Below are 19,882 nucleotides of genomic sequence, written 5' to 3' on the forward strand. Positions count from 1 at the left end.
AGCATAAAATTATTTCTGACCCTTATGTTCCTTAGAAGTCCTTAAGAAAACGGAAAACGTTCTGGAAATCCTAAGCAGTAAAGGAAAAGAGAAGAGTATCTGCCAAAGGATTTCGATTTTGCTTCTACTCAATAAAGTAGAGTGAATCCTGACTAATGGCAATTCCTGTGCTGTCGTCTCCCTGGCTGTGAGCTTTGCACAAGCAGATCACTGGGCCTTTATTCCATAGAGCTGCCAAGTAGGCTGAGACCACTGGCTTTAAGGTTCATTGCCAACCTTTAGGTTAGTAGTCAAGCACAAACCATTTGTGCCATCCATGTATCCTAAGAACTTCTACAAAACATTAAATTGAAAAATAAAACTTTTAAAATGATATAATAATATATCATTATTTAAAAGCTTAGAAACATATACATAATCCTCAATTTCTATAAGAGCCTCCAAAAAATGATTTTTTAAAAGATGCTAAATTAATTAAAAATATAATAAATTAAAGGTATTGAAGAATGACATTTTTCCTAGCACAATAACAAATAGATCACTCCACTCACCGGAAAATGTTTTCATGAAGGAAGAAAGATCCTTATATGTTATTTGAAGAAGTCTCAGGTGATACAGTATATTTTGAAAAGTAGATCATGCTACCAATACTCGACACATAAACCTGAAAGCTTCACTCTCAGAAAAGCACTTTGCCAGCACAGAAAAATGCAAAGAGCTACAAGAACGCATGTTACAATACCACAGAGACATTTGCTTTAACCTAGCTGCCCTCCAATATTTTATATACAATTCAAATCAAAACATTATCAAACCACTAAAAGGAATTTTATGTGCTGATATGAAAGCCATTTATATAATTACATTGAAAAACTACATGGGTGGTGATCCAAAGGAAGTAATACTTAAACTTTTAATTAATACTTAAAATACTTAAAGTAATACTTAAAATTCCACATATAATGTTTAAACATGTAAGGCAATATCATCACAATAGAATCATTAGAACATTTGGGAGAATGTGGATGAAGAAGGTGAGAGAACAAGACATCTTGGGGGGAAATTCATAAGCAATTTTTATGACCTACTTTAGCCTTTTTGTTCTTCAAACCCCTTGGCATTATGTAATAGGGAAGGTGGGTAGCAAAGAGGCGAGGAGATGGGCGCTTGGAAAAGTCCACTTTGCGTATATTATATTCCAAGAAAGGTACTCTAGCTAATGTGTCCTCGTGGGAATTTTTGTTCCGATGATCCTCGAAATAAATAGAGCTTATAATTTGCTGAGTCCAGATTGTACCTGTAAAAATAAATTATCTTGTTTTTAACACTGTAAACAGTCATCCCATCACCCTTTACTTCTTAATTGATTCCTGGTACTTTTGGACACTCACACCATGAACAAATGTGAAAGTGACATACTGCCAAAATTCAACCCAAGTCGACTTCCAATTTTCACACTGTGCTGAAGTAGATCTCAGCATCAGAAAAGGTTTTCCATGGCCTTCCGTGATCCACTAAGGTCACACTTTATCTAATCTTTGTAGTGATAGTTCTAAAGACCTAAAAGAGAAATGAAGGGAGGCAGGGAGAGAGAGTGAGAGAAATAAGAAGAGGTTGAGGAGGGGGACAAGGGAGAGGGAGAGAAAGCTCAGGGGAGAGAAAGGGAGAGAGCTAATATCCTCCCAGTAGTTTCTAGTGGCCAAAGGCCTTTTTGAGAGCCTTATGCTAGAATCCCGCTGTCATGAAATACATCTCAAGAAAGTGAAACATGAGTCCCAGAGCGACCCCGATCCTGTGCTGAGTGCCCTGAGCTCTCTGCCCACCATCTCTGCCAGGAGAGGGTCAGATCAGAGAAATACGACAGCTACATAGATAAAACAAATTTCTTATTTTCTTCTAGTCAAAGTGGAAAAATCATATTGCATACTCAAGCAATTGGATAAATTTTACTACTTGGGGTGGGGGAAACACATCAAAGGCAATACTTAGTTAATAGGCAGTTTTCTGGCGGGCTCCCTGGGATAGACTTTGAGTTGCAAACTATAAGGTCAACAATTCAGACCCAGCAGCCACTCCCAGGGAGAAAGATGAGACTTTCTACTCCTGTAAACACTTCCAGAGCATTTAAAAGTTCACCCAGAGTCGGAATCAACTCAATGCAGTCAGTTTGGTAAATTTTTTGGTTCAACATGAAAATGATTTCTAATAAAGTCCTAAACCTTAACTTGGAATTGGTGTTTTTCTGGTTTTTGGTATATGGAACCCAGGATTGATGAAGCCCCAGGGACAGCAAGTAGAATAACGTTTTCTTTTCTTTGTTTTTCTGGGGGGTGGAGGGAGTCGGAGGTGTAATAGTGGTGATGGGGGGTGTCATTAAAAGTGAGACAATGCCAAAGAGGCCCGGAAGGGAAAGAATATTTGGAAACAGAACGTGAGAGCAATTTTACAATAGTTTCATGTGACTGAACTGTGGAATAATAAATGTATTAACTCCCAATTAAGAAAGTAAAATAAAAATTTTAAGAAGACTAAAATAAAACATTTTTTAAATTGCATGGATAGAAAGAAAACATGCTTTCCAAAAGAGAATAAATTTCTTAAAAAGAAAGTGAAACCACTTAGATATGAACTTTTATGGCACATTATGCTAATTAATATAATATTTACACTCCAGAAAGAGGAAAGTATATAAAACCTCTCATGAGGAAAACAACATGTTTGCCGAGCTGGAACGAAAGTTCAACTGGGGAGATTTTAAAACTACCATGCTTCCAGATCCAATGATTGCATTTAGTGGTATACGCTCACAGAGTTTATTTAGGCCTGCTGCATTCTAAAGCCCTGGAACACCATCACTAAGAAGCTTCCTCCCTATTTAGTCTCCCTGATTTTCTGTACAAAAGGAGTTGGTGGTGTGGTGGGTTAGGTGTTTGGCTGCTAACCACAAGGACAGCATTTCAAAACCACAGGCTGGCTACTTCTTGGAAGAAGGATGAGGTTTTCTACCCCCAAAAGATTTACAATCTCTGAAACCCACAGGGGAAACAGTACTCTCTCCTATAGGCTCTTTATGTGTCAGAATCTACTCAATGGCAATGAGTGAATGTGACTTTTTATGGATTCTCTTTTCTTTCTTTCTTTTTTTTTTTTTTTGCATACTACATCTGAGGTGGTTTTATTCCAGTCACCTCAGACTAGAGGGCATTTTACATTGCTTGAGGGTACTCTTTCAAGTTCTGTCTGTCAAGGGGAATATGTTCCCATATAATTCAATCTGATGGATTAATAATATTCTGCCAACCAAAACATCTTGTGTCTTAAAGTCTTGTTTCCAAACAAGCAGCCATCTCAGAGGAATGTCAAGTAAGTCCACATGGAGGGATCAAGCCATCATCAGTCACTGAAGGATGATAAACCATAGAGGTAATCGGAAGTGGGGGGAGGGACTAGTATCAGAGGCTACCTTGTGAGAACCCGGCGTACAGAGAGCTACAGTTGACAGTGGGAGCCCAAGATTCATTTGTGGAACTACATGGGAAATAAGTTTCCAGAGAACTCCCTCTGCCTACAATGAGGGAGGGAAAGAAAGTGGTTACTAAACAGAGAGCTTTGGAAAGATAAATATAGAAGATCGAAGGCATCAATCTAACTTGAACAGGTGAAATGTTTTCAGTCGAATCCCCTACGATGCATGCTGGGCCTGATCTGGTTCCTAAACTGTCTGTATCTTTGGTTTGTCTTGTTCTGTTTGGTTTTTGCTTGTGTATATTAGCATGTACCTCAGAGGTGTCACGTCATTGGAGGGCACCCTCTTGAAGTTGTGCTAAATGTTTTTCGATACATGAAATCCACAATTGATGAACCTATAGATACACCAAGTAGAATAAGGTTTTGGGGGCAGGGGGAAAAAGAGAGGGTTAAGGGGAGATAGTATCAAGGGGTTTATTTAGAAAAATTATGTTAGGAATCTGTGCTAGCAATTTTATAATTCTGCTTGATGTTATTGAACTACAGACTTATAGGATATGAATTAATAAAAATATTAATTTTCTGCTGGCATGTATACTCCATTTATCAGGCATATCTTTCCTTTTTGCTCTTTCTCATTCACCCAACTGAAAATACTTCTGATTTGTTTTCATTATAAATTACAAATAACACATTTCCTTGAAGCATAACTTCAAGAAGTGGTTACAAGTGTAAACTTTTCAAACAAAAATTTTTCCTCCTCAGCTAACAAGCCAATTCTCAGACATAACTGCTATCAACAGGCTAAACTATAGCCTTCCTGACATATGTGCTTATGTAAACAATATCAAATCGTCCTTTGAAACCAAAAACCCACCTGCTTCACCAACTAAACTAAGATTAGCTTTTTAAATAACAACCACATAACAATGAAGACTTTTCTTGTCATTTCAACAGATCATCTCAGCAAGGAGCTACAGCCGGGTTGACTAGAAATTCTATCATACGGAGTTGAGTATGATTTCAAGGTTTTTGTTTGTTTTTCTAGGAAGACAAGGTCCTGTGATCCAGTAAAGTTTAAAGTTTATGGTTTATGAAACCCAAATTGAGGCATTCTAGTCTCTCCAGTAAGCGTCACACAATAAAACAAACAGAAAAGTCACTGCCATCCAGTTGATTCTGAGTCACAGAGACCCTGTGGGCAGAACAGAACTGCCTCTCTAGGTCTCCGACACTAACTCTTAAAGGAGGAGAGAATGCTTTTTCTGTTTCCCAAGTAGCATCTCTTGGTTTCGAACTGGGAACTTTGTAGTTAGCAGCCCATCATGTAAATAGGTTGCTGTCAATGTTCTGGAAAAGGCAATTGCTCACATCTATTAAGAAATCAGAATAAAGACAGAAACAGAAGGCCTAATTCTCAAACTTACCAGATTTCGGGTATGTGACTATGAAGACATCGTCATCTCTAATTTCAAAATCATCTAGATTTTCTAGGTGGTCAATATCAATCAGAGAAGGCTCAAAATTATAGCCTTTAAAAGTAAATAAGTAAGAGTCTGTGTCCTCCATGATTATTCACCTACAAGTAAAAACACGACATTATTTTCATGTTCTTAATATTTTATAGTAATGATTAACAACTGTTGAATGCATAGTATGTGCCAGGCAACATTTAAATGTCTTATGTCATTTAAACTCATTTACTCTAGTAAACATTCCACAAATATCAAATCAGTTAATATTCACAGCAAGCCATTGAAGTACATATTGTCATTATGACTCTTTTAAAGATGGAAAATTGAGAGTCTAACAAACTGAACAACTTTCCTTAAAGTCCACTGGGAAGGGTATCATAATTTCGAGCACATGGCTGAAGAAATTAAGGCACGGAGACTTGAAGGAAGTTGCTCAAAGATTCCCAGGCAGCAGGGCACAGAACCCTGACCTGATGCGAGCAGTCCAGCCCAGGGTATGAATCACATTACTACAGAGGGGTCACTTAGTATTTTGTAATTTGCATTGTTTTCATTGTCGTACCTATAGAACACTCGTTAGTCAGTGTACTTTTCACTGGCTGTTTGCTCCAGAGCATGAAAAATCTGTTCTCTCTGAAATAATCTTCTGAGACTTTGGGATGTGTGACACTGTGTCACCGGATTGGTGGAACATGCTCTGCATGACTAATAGCATGTTTGACAAGTTTGACCTTGTCAGTGTTATCCTCAAATATTTCAAGATAGTAATAAAAATTGTTATAATAATTTTTAACAGAAAATATTTTTTTAAATAGAATTACATCTTTAATCAAGATATATTCACATTCTAGGGAAATTGTATGATTCAAAAATGATAACAATTGGAGATAAGTGATGAATGTTTGATGTGGGTGTATGCATACTTTTTAAAAAATCATTTTATTGGGGGCTTACAACTCCTATCACAATTCCTATCACAATCCATCCATCCACTGTGTCAAGCACATTTTTACACTTGTTGCCATCATTATTCTCAAAACATTTGCTTTCTACTTGAGTCTTTGGTATCAGCAACTCCTTCCCCGCTCCCCCCTCCCTCATGCACCCTTGATAATTTATAAATTATTATTATTTTGTCATATCTTACACTGTCCGACTCTTCCTTCACCCACTTTAACAGAAAATGTTTTATCAGAAATATAAATCTTGTGGATTTTTAGGCAAAGGTTTTTTAGTTTGAAAAATAAATCAAAGACAAAACTACCAAAAAACTGGACAGGTGTAAGATATGAAAATAATAATCATTTATCATTTATCGAGGGCTAGTGAGGGTGGGAGGCTGGGGGAAGGGGGGGGGAGGGGAAAGGGCTCCGGCAGAGAGGAATGTTCGGAGACAGACGGCGGCGGCACACGCACTGCTGTGCCCACACCGTGGACGGGGCCTTGTCAGAGGAGCTCTCTGAGCCCCCGCACCGCGACAGACTAAAGACAAGCCCCCAAACTCCTGCACAGCCTTTTCTTTGTTTATAGCTTTGCCTGCCAGGGAAATCTACTCGTGATGGTCAATATGAAGAAACATAGACGTTCTAATCATCTTTAATTGATTGTGGTTCGGGTGAAAGCAAGTTGGTTTTGTGCTCAATAATTTACACGGCTGTATTTTCGTGGCATTCGCTGCCATCCGCTCAGTGCGATCCCCTGCTTCCTCCTCACCATCAGCTTTTCCTTTTGTCCTTTCCTCTCTCGCCCGACCTGTTGGACTTTGTTTGGGGGACATGTTTGTCTTCCACTTTGCTTCATGCTTCTGGGGATTCTGTTCCACGTGAGTATTCGGGTTCATTTTGTAGGTCTGACTATTGATCAGGGGAAAGGTGATCCTGAGCAGGCCTCAGTTCTAGGTTTGCAGAGGGCCTGGGGCCATAGCCCTGGGGATTCTGACGGCTCCATCAGACCAATACACCTGGTCGCTTGGATGATTTCAAATTTTGTTGTATCGTTTTACCTGCTCTGACCAAGACATTCTAATGAGATCTCTATTAAAGTGATTGGTTGGGGTAGCCAGACACCATCTGCCCCTTCTGGACTAGGGGAAGCAGCTGCTGTGCTCCATGGAGTATGTTCATCTGAGGTAGTTAAAGTTTATTGTGCCAACCTGGCTGATAAACACATGTGGGGTTAATGAAGGGTGGAGAGATAAATGACTCGGTGAGCCTCGACTTTCTAGTTCTCGGGTCTCTTGCTTTGTGATGGTCCCACCAAGGTGTAGCTGCCTTAGCCAGTTCCCTGCTTCAGCTGGCAAGGCTCACTTCCTGCAAGACATTCCTGAGGAGAAGCTACATGGACCTACCCCATGCAGCCCTGGGTGCTGGAGCACCCGTGTGGAGACCCCTGCCAGCGCTGAGATGCTTGCACACTCACTGACTCGGCTTTCCTCCTGCAGTCGGCGTCATTGCATCTGCTTTGTGAGATGGAGGAAGACTTTCTGGATTGGAGTTTGACATTGGGGTTAATGTTGGACTTGTGGGCTTGGGCAGCACTGGGGTGGGATATTTTCTTGATGTGCACTTAACTTTCATATGAAACTCTCTTGTACATGAGTTTCTGTGGATTTGTTTCTCTAAAGTACCCAAACTAACACATCGTCCTTTTACACAAGTTGTTACCTTCGATCTTTCCTCTTCTTTCTTTCTGTGTGGCTTCAGACAGCAAAGACAAAAGAGGGCGTCTTAGATGGCTGTTCCCCAGCTTTGACTACCTTGGTTGCTCCCCACTAAGGTTGAAGGTAGGATGCTGACTCTGGATTTGATCAACTGACCGAGGTGTTCCTGCGGACAACGGTCCCAGACTCCCAAACCCAGTGACCCAACCCTCACAGTGGCTTATTATGACTCAGAAGTCTTCATAATTTTGTCCACTCTGTGTGTGCTCTTCTGTATTCATGGATATATTTACAACACATACAAATAAGTCTGTAGATATATCCTCTCTACTCATGTACATAAATATATATGTATGTAGAATCCCAGTCTTTCCTACATGTTTTTCTCATCTATTTATGTATCTACTCAGAGATTAGTGCTTACTCGTATTGTCACTGTAATTGTGTTTGTAACACTATTTACCTTAGTTTCCTTTAAGCCTTGGGCACTTCCCACTGCCTGTCTAAACCTTGGCCATTTTATGCGGGCCTCATCTTTATGGTACATGGCCTTCTCCCTTCACCTCATTAATACACGTCTACTGTCTAGACTCTAATTAGTGATCTTCCCTCCCTTTCCTTTTCAGCTCAGAGAATCAAAAATGTTGCTTCTTTCTGTGTCTACTCTACACAGTGACCTTTCTCTATGTCATAATGTTTTAGTTCTCTCTTAATAGGATCAATTATTGTAAGAGACAACCAACCATATTAACTCTATTTTCCCTTATTTGCTTTTTTTCTGTTAGCATGTGATAATCTTCCGGAAGCTGAAAAATATGTAGTATTTTTAAAACTGCTACAAAATTCTGAGGAAATTCTTTAAATTAGAATTATCCTAATGAAAGTTTATTTGAACAATTGTTAATTTAATTTTATACACATTTTTTTACTCCCATATAGAATTTCCATCTCAGAAACTTAGCATGGTCGTTCTTTCTTATACAATGTCCAAATTCCTATACCAAAATTATTTATGAAAAATACTGACAGTCTTCATGGAAACCATTCAGGGAAGGCCAATATTACAATAATTCTGGATGGTACACATGACAGGCCAAACTGGAATTTAGTAGGGCCCTCCAAAGAATGGACATGTGTCATGGCGGAGTTTGGTGAAAAGCCACATAGCCCTAGGAGTCTCTACATCTACAAGCATTTGTGAATCTGCAGCCAACACAGGACGAAGGGAACAGCAACTGTCCACTTCTCCCTGGCCAAACATGAAGCCCTGGGCAAGGAGGATGTCAAAACATAACAGACTCATACACTGCTTGAATTTTGAAAGCGTATACCAAGCCCCGTAATGATCCCTTGACGACAATGGAAAGTGTACTGACTCAAGGTGTTTTCATACAAGCTAGAATGATTGCTGACTAGTCAGGAACTCTGCTGATCCCGAGCCCTCACCTAGAAAGACAATATGAAAATCACAAAGGAGAGAAAAAGTAACCAGAGATATCCATGGCCATATGGCAGGAGAGACAGAGTGGAGGCTCAGTCCCAGCAGGTCACAATGTTAACACATGCAAAGAAGGAGGAAAGCGTGCGCTATATCCAAGGAGAGGAAAGGACTCAATGAATATTGCACTCAAGTCACCGGCTGTTGGGGTGAGCAGACAATGGCTGTAGAGCAGCTTTTATAAACAGGAAACCATGGGAAACAATGTTTAAAGACATAAAAGAGAGTGTGATGACAATTGTCAACATGGAGAATAGCAGAGGAGCTTACTCTCATGACTGGAGTCAAGGCTGACTCATGGTGACCCTGTAGAACAGGAGAGAAATACATCCGAGTTTCTAACACTGGAACTCTTTAGGCGAGCAGAAAGCCTTATGTTTCTCCCACAGCGAAGCTGGTGGTTTCAAACTGTTGACCTCGTGAGTAGCAGCCCAAAGGGTAACCACAGGGCTCCCAAAGGACCTTGACAAACTTCAATTAAGATAAAACTCAACCTACCAGCCATCACTGCCATACAGTTGATTCTGGTACATAGTGAGCCTACATATGGTTTCCAAGAATGTACATCCTTATAGAAGCAGACAGCTTTTTATTTTTCCCTTGAGCAAATGGTGGTTTTAAACCATAATGCTGCCCTTAGCCGCCAAGCTCACAGTGCCACCAGGCCTGATAGAGATCAAAATCTGAGAACACGATAATAAAATTGCTAAAAAGCCAATGACGGAAAAAAATCTTCAGAAGAAAAATGAAAAATGACTTCCTATTTCAAGGAAATCGCAATAATATTAACTCATCATTTCTCAACAGAAACAATGGATGCAGCAGTGTGACATATTCAAACTTTGTGAGGGAAAAAAAAGTCAAGTAATAACTTCATCCACAGCAAAATTATGCTTCGAGAACAAAGAGGATATAAAAATATACAATGATTTTTTTAAAAGTAGAAACTACGTTTCGAGCACACAGATCTTACAAAGAAAATAAACAGTGCAGACCACAAGGAAATGACATCAATTAATACTCACATCTACCTAGAGACGGAATGAACACCAGAAAGGAAATTGTGGAGGTAAATAACATGACAATACAACTGTACTTAGCTATCAGTTTTCATTTCTTAATTGATTCAACAGATAAGACAAAAATAGTGGTAAAAATATATTTTTGAATTTATGCCATCTACCCACTGCTATTGAGTCAATTTCATTGTCACAATAAAATTATCTTGGTTACAAGAAGTTCTTTATCTCAACTCAGGGAAAGTCATTTAGGGTAGGTAAATATCTGTTCATGGAGAGAAGATATCAAAATGTATTGTTAAATAATTTAACCCAAATAATCAACTGAGATGTAATAACGGTTATATTTCTAGACTTTATATAGGGAGCATCAACCTTTCCAGTGGTAAATTACATGCATCTGTTTATCTCCCTTTCATAACACAAAGTTACAAAATACAATTGTTAAGGGACAGTGCTGTTCAAGTGTACAACGATTTGGCATTATTTGTGAGCAGTCCAATATGATAAGACAAGTGAAACACACTCAAGCAGACACCTGGTGTGATAAAGCGGATGAAAGCTTTGAGAGTCATTGTCTCAAGGGCTTGAGTAAACAGGAAAGCCATAAACTTGGGTTATACAATTTATTTATAAGTCTGTGACTCTCACTTAAGACCCATGATGTGCTAACGATGTATTTTAGGTTAAAAGTACCAGTGAAATTAACTACCAAAACTAGTCAGTGGATTTTTTTTTACCCCCAATGAACACTAAACTACCTGAAGTCTTTAGAACTGGAGAGTGATTCTATTGACTCAATTGCTACAACTAATGGGAAGCTATAGTAATTAATCAGTATTAAAACTTTAATTTCACTGCAACAACTAGTAAAAAGCAGGTCAAGTACAAAAGATATATTTATAAATGTCAGCTCTGTGGAAGCAAAAAGTCCAGAATTGCATCGCACAGATTAAAGCCACCATTTTAGATGCGGAAGGTTTGCTTTTCTTTCCTGGGTGTATTTATTGATGTGAGGGTAGGCTAAGGATCAGACTAGGCCTGCAGCAGGGGGTGGTTTTGATCATGTAGGTTGGGATCATGAATTAGAAGCTAGAGGACTGTCAGATTCACAGAGGTTTCCGTTCACCTTAAAATCACAGAAATTACCTGGTTCTAGGGTAGAAGTGGAGACATGTGGTACAAGTATTTCTATAACTCAAAATCAAATTTCTACATGAGCTCTGTGAACTATATTGTATCCAGATTATATTTTAGAAAGTTGTTACAAATGAGAGAGAGAGGTATTTAACCATCTGGCATGGGGTAGAAACAAAAATTCTTCATTTTAGTTTGGAGGCTTATTATATATAAATATTTTTAAATGAATACACTTCATTAAATAAACTCATGAATATTTGACACAAGGAAATGTAGCCCTTAAAAGTAAGATTTTAATCAATTTAGGACATTTCACTAAATTGGTATTACTTTAAAAAAGAAATTTGAAGAATAGAAATAACTGAACATTTCTGTGTAACAAGAAAGAATAAAGCAAATTAGACATGTAACTAGTTCTATTCATATTGTGCATGAAATCTTGTAAGCTAAATGATGATTTCACAGAAAGATGAATAAGAAAAACAAACATGAAAATAAAATTAAAATTATTTCTCCTGTAAAGTACAGAGGAAGGGAAGTAAAATGAGAGTTGGGAAAGAATTTTATTTTAATTGTTTTAGGACCAAGAGAAATAAGGTATAGGAACTAAACTCTGTTACTCACAGGGTGGGTGTTGAGCCAGCGACCAACAGTGCTTGATTCTGGATTTGATAGATATGATTTTTATTTTCTTGTGGATTCACGTTCTTATTTTTTATAAAAGCCGATGAAAACCATTCCTCATACCCATCAAAAGCACGAAAATGCTCCCTTAAAAAGGTTCTTAAACTATTGAGAAATAGGTTACAATTTGAAAGTGACAACAATTCATGGCCAAAGTACAAGCCTGGGGAAAAACAAAAAAGAGAAAAAGCAAGCAAGCAGGCTTTATTTTTGTACCCTGAAAATAAGGTCCTTATCAGTTAGCACTTTAAAAGAGGTCACGTGCAGCATAATGCAATTACATAATGCAATATGTCCTTTGATCTCTAGAGTGCCATTTTCATGGGCACTAATTTTGGAACCAAGCAAGATCAAATTCTTGACAACTTCATTTTTAAAATTTTTCTTTACCTCTGTTCTTCGTGATGTTACCTCTCATTCCAGTTGTGAGGACTTTGATTTTCTTTACATTGAATTGTAATCCATTGTGAAGGCTGCAGTCCTTGATCTTACCAAGTTTACCTCAGATTGTTAATAAACATTCTTCCAATCCTGAAACCACATTCTGTTCACATAATCCAGCAGCACTGATTATTTGCTTAGTGTCCAGACTGAATAAGTTTGCTGAGAGGATTCAATCCTGACTTCTACCTTCCTGGATTTTAAACCATGCAGGATTCCTTTGATCTGTTCACATAACTGCCTCTTGATCCATGTACAGGTTCTGCATGAGCATAATAAAGTGTTCTAGAATTCCTGTTCTTCTCAAGACTATCTGTGGTTTGTTGTCATCCACACAGACAAATACCTTTGCATCGTCTATGGAACACAATTAAACATCTTTCTAGTATTTTCTTCTTTCAGCCAAGAGCCATGAGCCATGAGCATTGTTATCCCTTGTTCCCTGGTTTCTTCTGAATTCAGTCAGAACGTCTGGCAGCTCCTTGGCAATGCGTGGCTGCACCATTGTTGACTGATCTTCAGCAAAATTTTACTGACATGTGATATCAATTATCTTGTTCTAGACTTTGTTCATTCTGTTAGGTCACCTTTCTTTGGAATAGTACAAATATGGATCTTTTCTGGTAAATTAGCGCCCTGGTGGTGTAGTGGTTATAAGGTGGGCTGTGATCTGCAAGATCGGCAGTTCAAAACCACCAGCAGCTCTGAGGGAGGAAGACTGGGCTTTCTACTCCTGAAAACAGTTACAATTTCAAAAACTCACAGTGGATCGCTATGAGACTGCATTTAAACAATAGCAGTGCGTTTCCAGTAAGATGGCCAAGTAGCTCTCTTCGAAATTTCTTGGCGTAGAAGAGTGAGTGTGTCCAGTACTCCATCCGCTTGTTGAAACATTTCTATTGGTATTCAATTTTTGGAAGTGTGTTTTTGACTAATGCTTTCAGTGCAGCTTGAGTTTCTTCCTTCAGCACCATTGACTCTTGCTTATATGCTAGCACCTAAAATGGTTAAATGTGCACTAGTTCTTTCAGGTACAGTGGCTCTATTTATGTCTTCAATCTGCCTTTGATGCTTCCTGTATCATTCAATATTTTTCCATAGAACCTTTCAAGATTTGAACTTGAGGCTTGAATTTTTTCTTCAGTTTTTCACATTGAAATATGGTGAGAACATACTTCTTTTTAGGTTTTCTAACTCAGTCTTCTTTTTCCCCAAATTTCATTAGAGCAATTCATGTTTATATGATTTATAATTCATTAGAATAATTCATATGTAAAAATTCATTATAACTTTGTCTTCATAAGCTGCCCTTTCAAATTTTCTGTTCAGCTCTTAGACTTCATTACTTCCCATTTGTCTTAATTACTCTATGATCAAGAGCAAGTATCAAAAGCTCTCTTGACATTTTCTTAGGTTTTTTTTTTCACTTTTTGTCTTTGTAATTGCCTTTTGCATTATTTATGTTCTTGATGTCACAACACATTAAATCTATTTATGCATTAAATCTATTGTACAGATGTTCTCAAAATTCAGAAGGTATATACTTAATGCCATAGTTTAGCTCTCCTGGACTTGTTTTAATTTTCTTCAACTTCAGCTTTGACTTGCATATGTGCAATTAATTGATGGCCTGTTCCACAGTCGGCTCCTAACCTGGTTTTAAATACTGATATTCAACTTTTCAATATATCTTCCCCAAGATGTAGTCAATTTTATTTGAATTTATGCTCATTGGAAATTCACATTTTTGTTATCTTTTTGTTGCTGAATATATATATTTGTAAAGAAGACATCTTGGGTTTTGAAAAATTCTATCATGTGATCTTCAGCTTCATTTCTATCACTAAGACCATATTTTCAATACCAGCAGCTAAAACCAGACCAGCGATTGACTGTGGAACAGACCATCAACTGCTCGTAAGTAAGTTCAGGTTAAAGCTGAAGAAAATTAAAACAAGTCCACAGGTGCCAAAATATCTTGAGTCTATCCCTCCTAAATTTTGAGAACAACTCAATAAAAGATTTGAACGATTGAATATTAATGACAGAAGACCTGATGAGCTATGGAAAGACATCAAGACAATCATTCATAAAGAAAGCAAAAGATCATTTTTTTTAAAAAGCAGGAAAGAAAGAAAAGATGTGCCGTCAGAAGAGACTCTGAAACTTGATAGTAATCATAGAGCAGCTAAAGCAAATAGAAGAATGAATGATGTGAAGGAGCTGAATAGAAAATTTCAAAGGGCAGCTCGAGAAGACAAAGCCAAATATAACAAAATGTGCAATGACCAAGAATTATAAAACCAAAAGTGATGAACATGCTTAGCATATCTGAAATTGAAAGGACTCAAGTAAAAGTCAAGCCTTGAAGTGCAATTTTGAGATTCTATAAGCAAAATATTAAATGATGCAGGAAGCATCAAACGAAGATGGAAAGAATAGAGTCGCTGTAGCAGAATGGACCAGTCAACATTCCACCGTTTCAGGAGCTAGCATATGAGCAAGAACCAGTGGTGCTGAAGGAAGAGGTTCACACCATACTGAATGCATTAGGCAAAAAGAGGTGCCAGAAATTGATTGAATGCCACTGAAATGTTTCAGAAAGCCAGAGAAGCACTGAAAGCATGCGCTTATCTATTCCAGAAAATTTGGAAGACAGCTACTTGGTCAACTGACTCAAAGAGATCCATATTTTTGCCCATCCCAAAGAAAGGTGACCAAAGAGAATGCTCAAATTATAGAATGATATCATTGATACTGCACACAATTAAACTATTGCTTAAGATCATCCAATAATGGTTACAGCAGTTAATTTGAAGGGAACTGCCAGAAGTTCAGGCCAGATTCAGAAGAGGACATGGGATAAGGGATATCATTGCTGGTGTCAGATAGATCTTGGCTCTAAGAAGACAATACCAGAAAGGTGTTTACCTGTATGTCACTGACTATGCAAAGGCATTCAACTGTGTAGAACATAATAAACTGTGGATAACTTTGAGAAGAATGGGAATTCCAAAACACTTCACTGTGCTCATGAGTAAATTGTACATGGATCAAGAGGCAATTCTGTGAACACAAGGGAACACGGCATGGTTCAAAATCAGGAAAGGTGTGGGTCAGGGTTGTATCCTCCTATCATACTTGTTCAACCTATATGATGAGAAAATAATCAGAGAAGCTGGCTTACATGAAAAAAAGGTAAGGAATTTGGAATGGAGGAAGGCTCATTAACAACCTGCAGTATGCAGATGACACAACCATGCTTGCTGAAAGTGAGGAGGGATTGAAACACTTGCTGATGAAGATCAAGGATTGTAGCCTTCAGTATGAATTACAACTCAAAGTAAGCAAAACTGAAATCCTCACAACTGGACCAATAGGCAGCATCACTATAAATGGAGAAAAGGTTGAAATTATTAAAGATTTTGTCTTATTTCAATTCATGATCAATGCCCATGGAAGCATCACTCAAGAGATCAAAAGAAATGTTGCATTTTTTATATCTGCTGCACAGGACCTCTTAAGAGCATTGAAGAGCAAAGATAATACTTTGAGGACTAAGGTGCTCCTGACACAAGCCATGGTATTTTCAATTCCATCATATGCATATGAATGTTGGACATTGAATAAGGAAGACTGGAGAAGAATTGATGCATTTGAATTGTGGTGCTGGAGAAGCATATAGAATGTTCCATGGACTGCGAAAAGGACAAATCAATCAGCCTTGGAAAAAATAAGGGCAGAATGCTCCTTAAAGACAAGGATAGCAAGACTACATGGACTTATTGTCAGGAGAGATCAGTCCCTGGAGAACGACATCATGCTCAATGAATATGGGGTCAACAAGAAAGGGGAAGGCCCAAAGGAGATGGATTGACACAGTAGCTGCATCAATGGCTCTAAACATAAGAACATTTGTGATAATGATACAGCCTGGGCTGCGTTACCTTCTTTGTGTATAGGGTCATTATGGGTCAGAAGTGATTGGATGGTACCTAACAACAACATCTAGGATTATTACATAAGAATAGAGTAACAAAACATGTGAGGCAAAAACAAATTGAATGGCAGGGAGGAATAGGCAAACCTATTATTATAGTTGATAATTTCAACACCATTCCATCCATATTTGATGGGTTCAATAAGGACATATTTGACCTGAATAGCACCGTAAGTCAATTGAAACTAATTGATATTTGCAGAAAACATAACTGATAACAGCAGAATACAAATTCTTCTGAAACCAAAGAATAGAAACTAAGCAAACTATGTCCTCAGACCATAATGGAATTAAACCAGAAATCAGTAAAAGAAAGATATCGTGTAACCCGAAATTATTTGGAGATTAAGTAGCACACCTCAAGACAACACATAGGTGAAAGAAGTCTGAAAAGAAATTTGATGTTTTTAACTAAGTGAAAAGAAGATATGCTTTATTTGTATGTGTAGGGTGCAGTGGATGCAGTGTTATGAAGGAAACGTAAAGTATTAGAAGGATGTGTGAAAAGAAATATCCAAAATCAATATGTTTTCATGTGCTGCGAGAACAAATGAATCTGTTTTGGAGAAGTATAGCCAGGCCGGATACTTTTGTGTTGGTAAAGGTTGTATGTCAAATTATGAGAGCTGTGATTCTCAGTGATTAGGCAGTTATGATGTAGTTATCCCTTCAATGAGATCTGATATAACGTAGCACCTCTTTGATGGGATTTGCTATGAATAATTGATCAATTGCAATAAAGTTTCATCGAAGGTGTGGCCAGTTTCCAATATATGTGGACATTATAGCAAACGTTGCTTGCTTTTTGCTGAATCTGGATCATACATCTGGAACACACAATCTGACCTTTAGTTCTTTGGATTTGAGGCAGAATCCTGCCACATTCCCTGCCAATCTTGTGAGTTGTAGGCAGCTTTCCAGCGCAACTCTAACTTCAAATTCATTCAGCAATCAGCAGAAGTGCCAATGTTGGGTTTTCAGCCCCATAATACGCGTGAGTTAGCAGAAGCCTCCAACCTGGCACCTGATGCACAGGCTTAGAACTTTCGACCTGTACAACTGTGTGAGCCTTTTCCTGTGATAAATAAGCCTCATTGGCTCACTTCTCTAGAGAAAGGAAGATGCTCAATGAAATGAGCTGACAGAGTGGCTGCAATAACGGGGTCAAGTATCGCAGCAATTGTGATAGTGGCACATGACCCGGCAGGGTTTTGTTCTCTTGTACATGTGGTCACTTAGAATTAAAATCAACTCAACACCCCCTAACAACCATAACATATCCGTCGTGATAAGGAACCAAGAGAAAGAAGGCCAAATTAAATGCAAAGTAAGCAAAAGAAAAGAAATAAGTATTAGAGCAGAAATCAATTAAAGCTGAGTTTGTTTTGTGAAGAGTTAAATATAGTTTATAAATCTCCAACTAGACTAATCAAGCAAAGAAGAGAAAACACAAATTATACACATCAGAAATAAAAGTGGTAGCATTACAACTGACATCCTGAACATTCAAAACATAATAAAGGAATATTCTAAATAACTCTGTGTACACGTGTAAAAATTAAGACCATTCCTTGAAGCAATCACCAAACTAACCAAATTTTTAAAAAGGAAAATTAGATCATTTGATTAGGTCTATATATACAGAGAAAATGAATCAATAACTAATAAGTAATAAACCTCAAAACAGAATGCCTCAGGCCCATATAGTTTTAGTAATAAATCTTCCACCCATCTAAGAGAAAAATGATAACAACTCTTTTTCAGACTTTCCTTAGAACCTGTGCCCTGAATTCAGACTTCTCTCCTACTGAATTGATAAATTTACAGTACTGTTTTTGAAAGAGGTTGTAGAGAAAACCTTTATAAACTAGTTTTAGAATCAGTTTATTAATCATTGTTTAAATTTCTCAGAATAAGTGAAAACGTAATAGCTCTCTGTACAAAGATAAAGACAGATATACATACATACACATCAGATAGCAGCAATAGATACAAGAAAGTCAAACATTAATATCACTCAAAATATGGACACAGACTCCCCACAAATTCCAGACTTCTGCCTCTTCAACCAAGACTTATTAAATCAGAATCTCTATGGCGTGAGGGCTTGAAATTACTAATTGTACAAAGAAGTCAAGAGGCCCTTCGATATTATTAAGGGCAAAAACCATTATCTCAGTAAAATGATCTTGATTGCAATAAAACCTTTGCCTCAACTAAGGGAAAGTCATTTGTGGAAGGAAAATTTGGGGATAAATTAATGTAAATTGTAACAGCAAATACTCAGTTCATGGGCACAAGACCAATGATCTATATTGTTAAACAATTTAACTGAGCTAGGAGTCCTGGTGGCATACTGGTTATGCATTAGGCTGCAATTTCATTGGTTGGCAGTACAAAACCACCAGCATCTCCACTTGAATGACAGGACTTTAAGCGAGTCTTGTTTATCCTGTGACTATGTGGATGCCTTTAATGACTTTTTAGTGTCTTATAGCTCAAACTAAAAGCTCCAAGTTCATACAAAATAAGTTGTGATCAAGGGCATCCTTTTCTAATTCCTGTTGGAAGTGGGGATGTTTTCATGTCTCTCCATTGAGTGCTAATGCTGATCATTGGCATCAAGTATATGGCTTTTATTGTGTTGAGTAATTTCCCTTATATACCTATTTTATGGAAAAATTTTTATCAGAAGTGATGTTGAATTTTCTCAAATGCCTTTTCTGCATTGGTTGATAGAATCTCCTTTATTTAGTTTTTGTGCTGAATTACACTAATATTTTTTCTAATACTAATTAGAAAAAATTAATCTCTGCATATTTGGTAGAAATCCCAGTTGAACATGATGTATTATTTGGGATATTTTGTTGAATTCTGTTGGCTAAGATTTTATTGAAAATCTTGGTGCCTACCTTAATTAGAGATACTGGTCTGTGATTTTCATTTTTAAAATTTAACTATTTTTAAAATCTAAAACTTTACTCACTTGTTTGTAGAACATTGCAAGTAAATACACAAGAGAAAAGGAAAAAATAAATTTGCTCAACGAATTTCAACTGATAAGATATTTCAATATTTGTCCTTGTCCTTAAAAGACTTACAGCTGTGTTTGCCTTCAACTTCCTGATTAATCTTTTCTTTGGTTTCTGTGATTTTGAAATGTGTGCACATGCAGGCGTGCGCACACACAGTGAGACAAACAAAAAAACAAAAAACCTATTCCATAATTATCTTCTTAATCAGTCATTTCTACAAATTCTGAGCCAGACTCAGAATTACATTTCATATATCTCATTTTTCATTCTCATTGTGCTATTTTACTTATATATTATAAATGATCTATTAAACTAAACATCTCTAAGTTTTTATCAAACTGTAATATCAAAAATGCTAAAATAATCCCTTATTTTAGCTTTAACTTACCATTATTATTAAACCACAAATGATCCCCTAACTGGAATGATAATGAGTTAGCTAAACCCCTAAAAACCCTACTAC

General features: G+C 37.5%; 1 protein-coding gene across 1 annotated transcript in view; it reads right to left on the reverse strand.

The window, feature by feature from the left end:
• Positions 1–12,024, reverse strand: part of LOC101645392 (amine sulfotransferase-like) — a 33,595-nt gene extending 21,571 nt beyond the window's left edge. The window contains exons 1-3 of the mRNA XM_013004522.2: positions 11,884–12,024; positions 4,896–5,047; positions 1,089–1,297 (exon numbers count right to left, since the gene is read on the reverse strand). Coding sequence (XP_012859976.1) covers positions 1,089–1,297; positions 4,896–5,037 — 351 coding nt within the window. The 5' untranslated portion in view covers positions 5,038–5,047; positions 11,884–12,024. The remainder of the gene's footprint in view (positions 1–1,088; positions 1,298–4,895; positions 5,048–11,883) is intronic.
• Positions 12,025–19,882: the final 7,858 nt, after the last annotated feature.

Source organism: Echinops telfairi, unplaced genomic scaffold (assembly GCF_000313985.2).
Source record: "Echinops telfairi isolate 266 unplaced genomic scaffold, ASM31398v2 ScPeMD7_3533;HRSCAF=4204_0, whole genome shotgun sequence".
In the NCBI taxonomy this organism is placed as follows: Eukaryota; Metazoa; Chordata; class Mammalia; order Afrosoricida; family Tenrecidae; genus Echinops; species Echinops telfairi.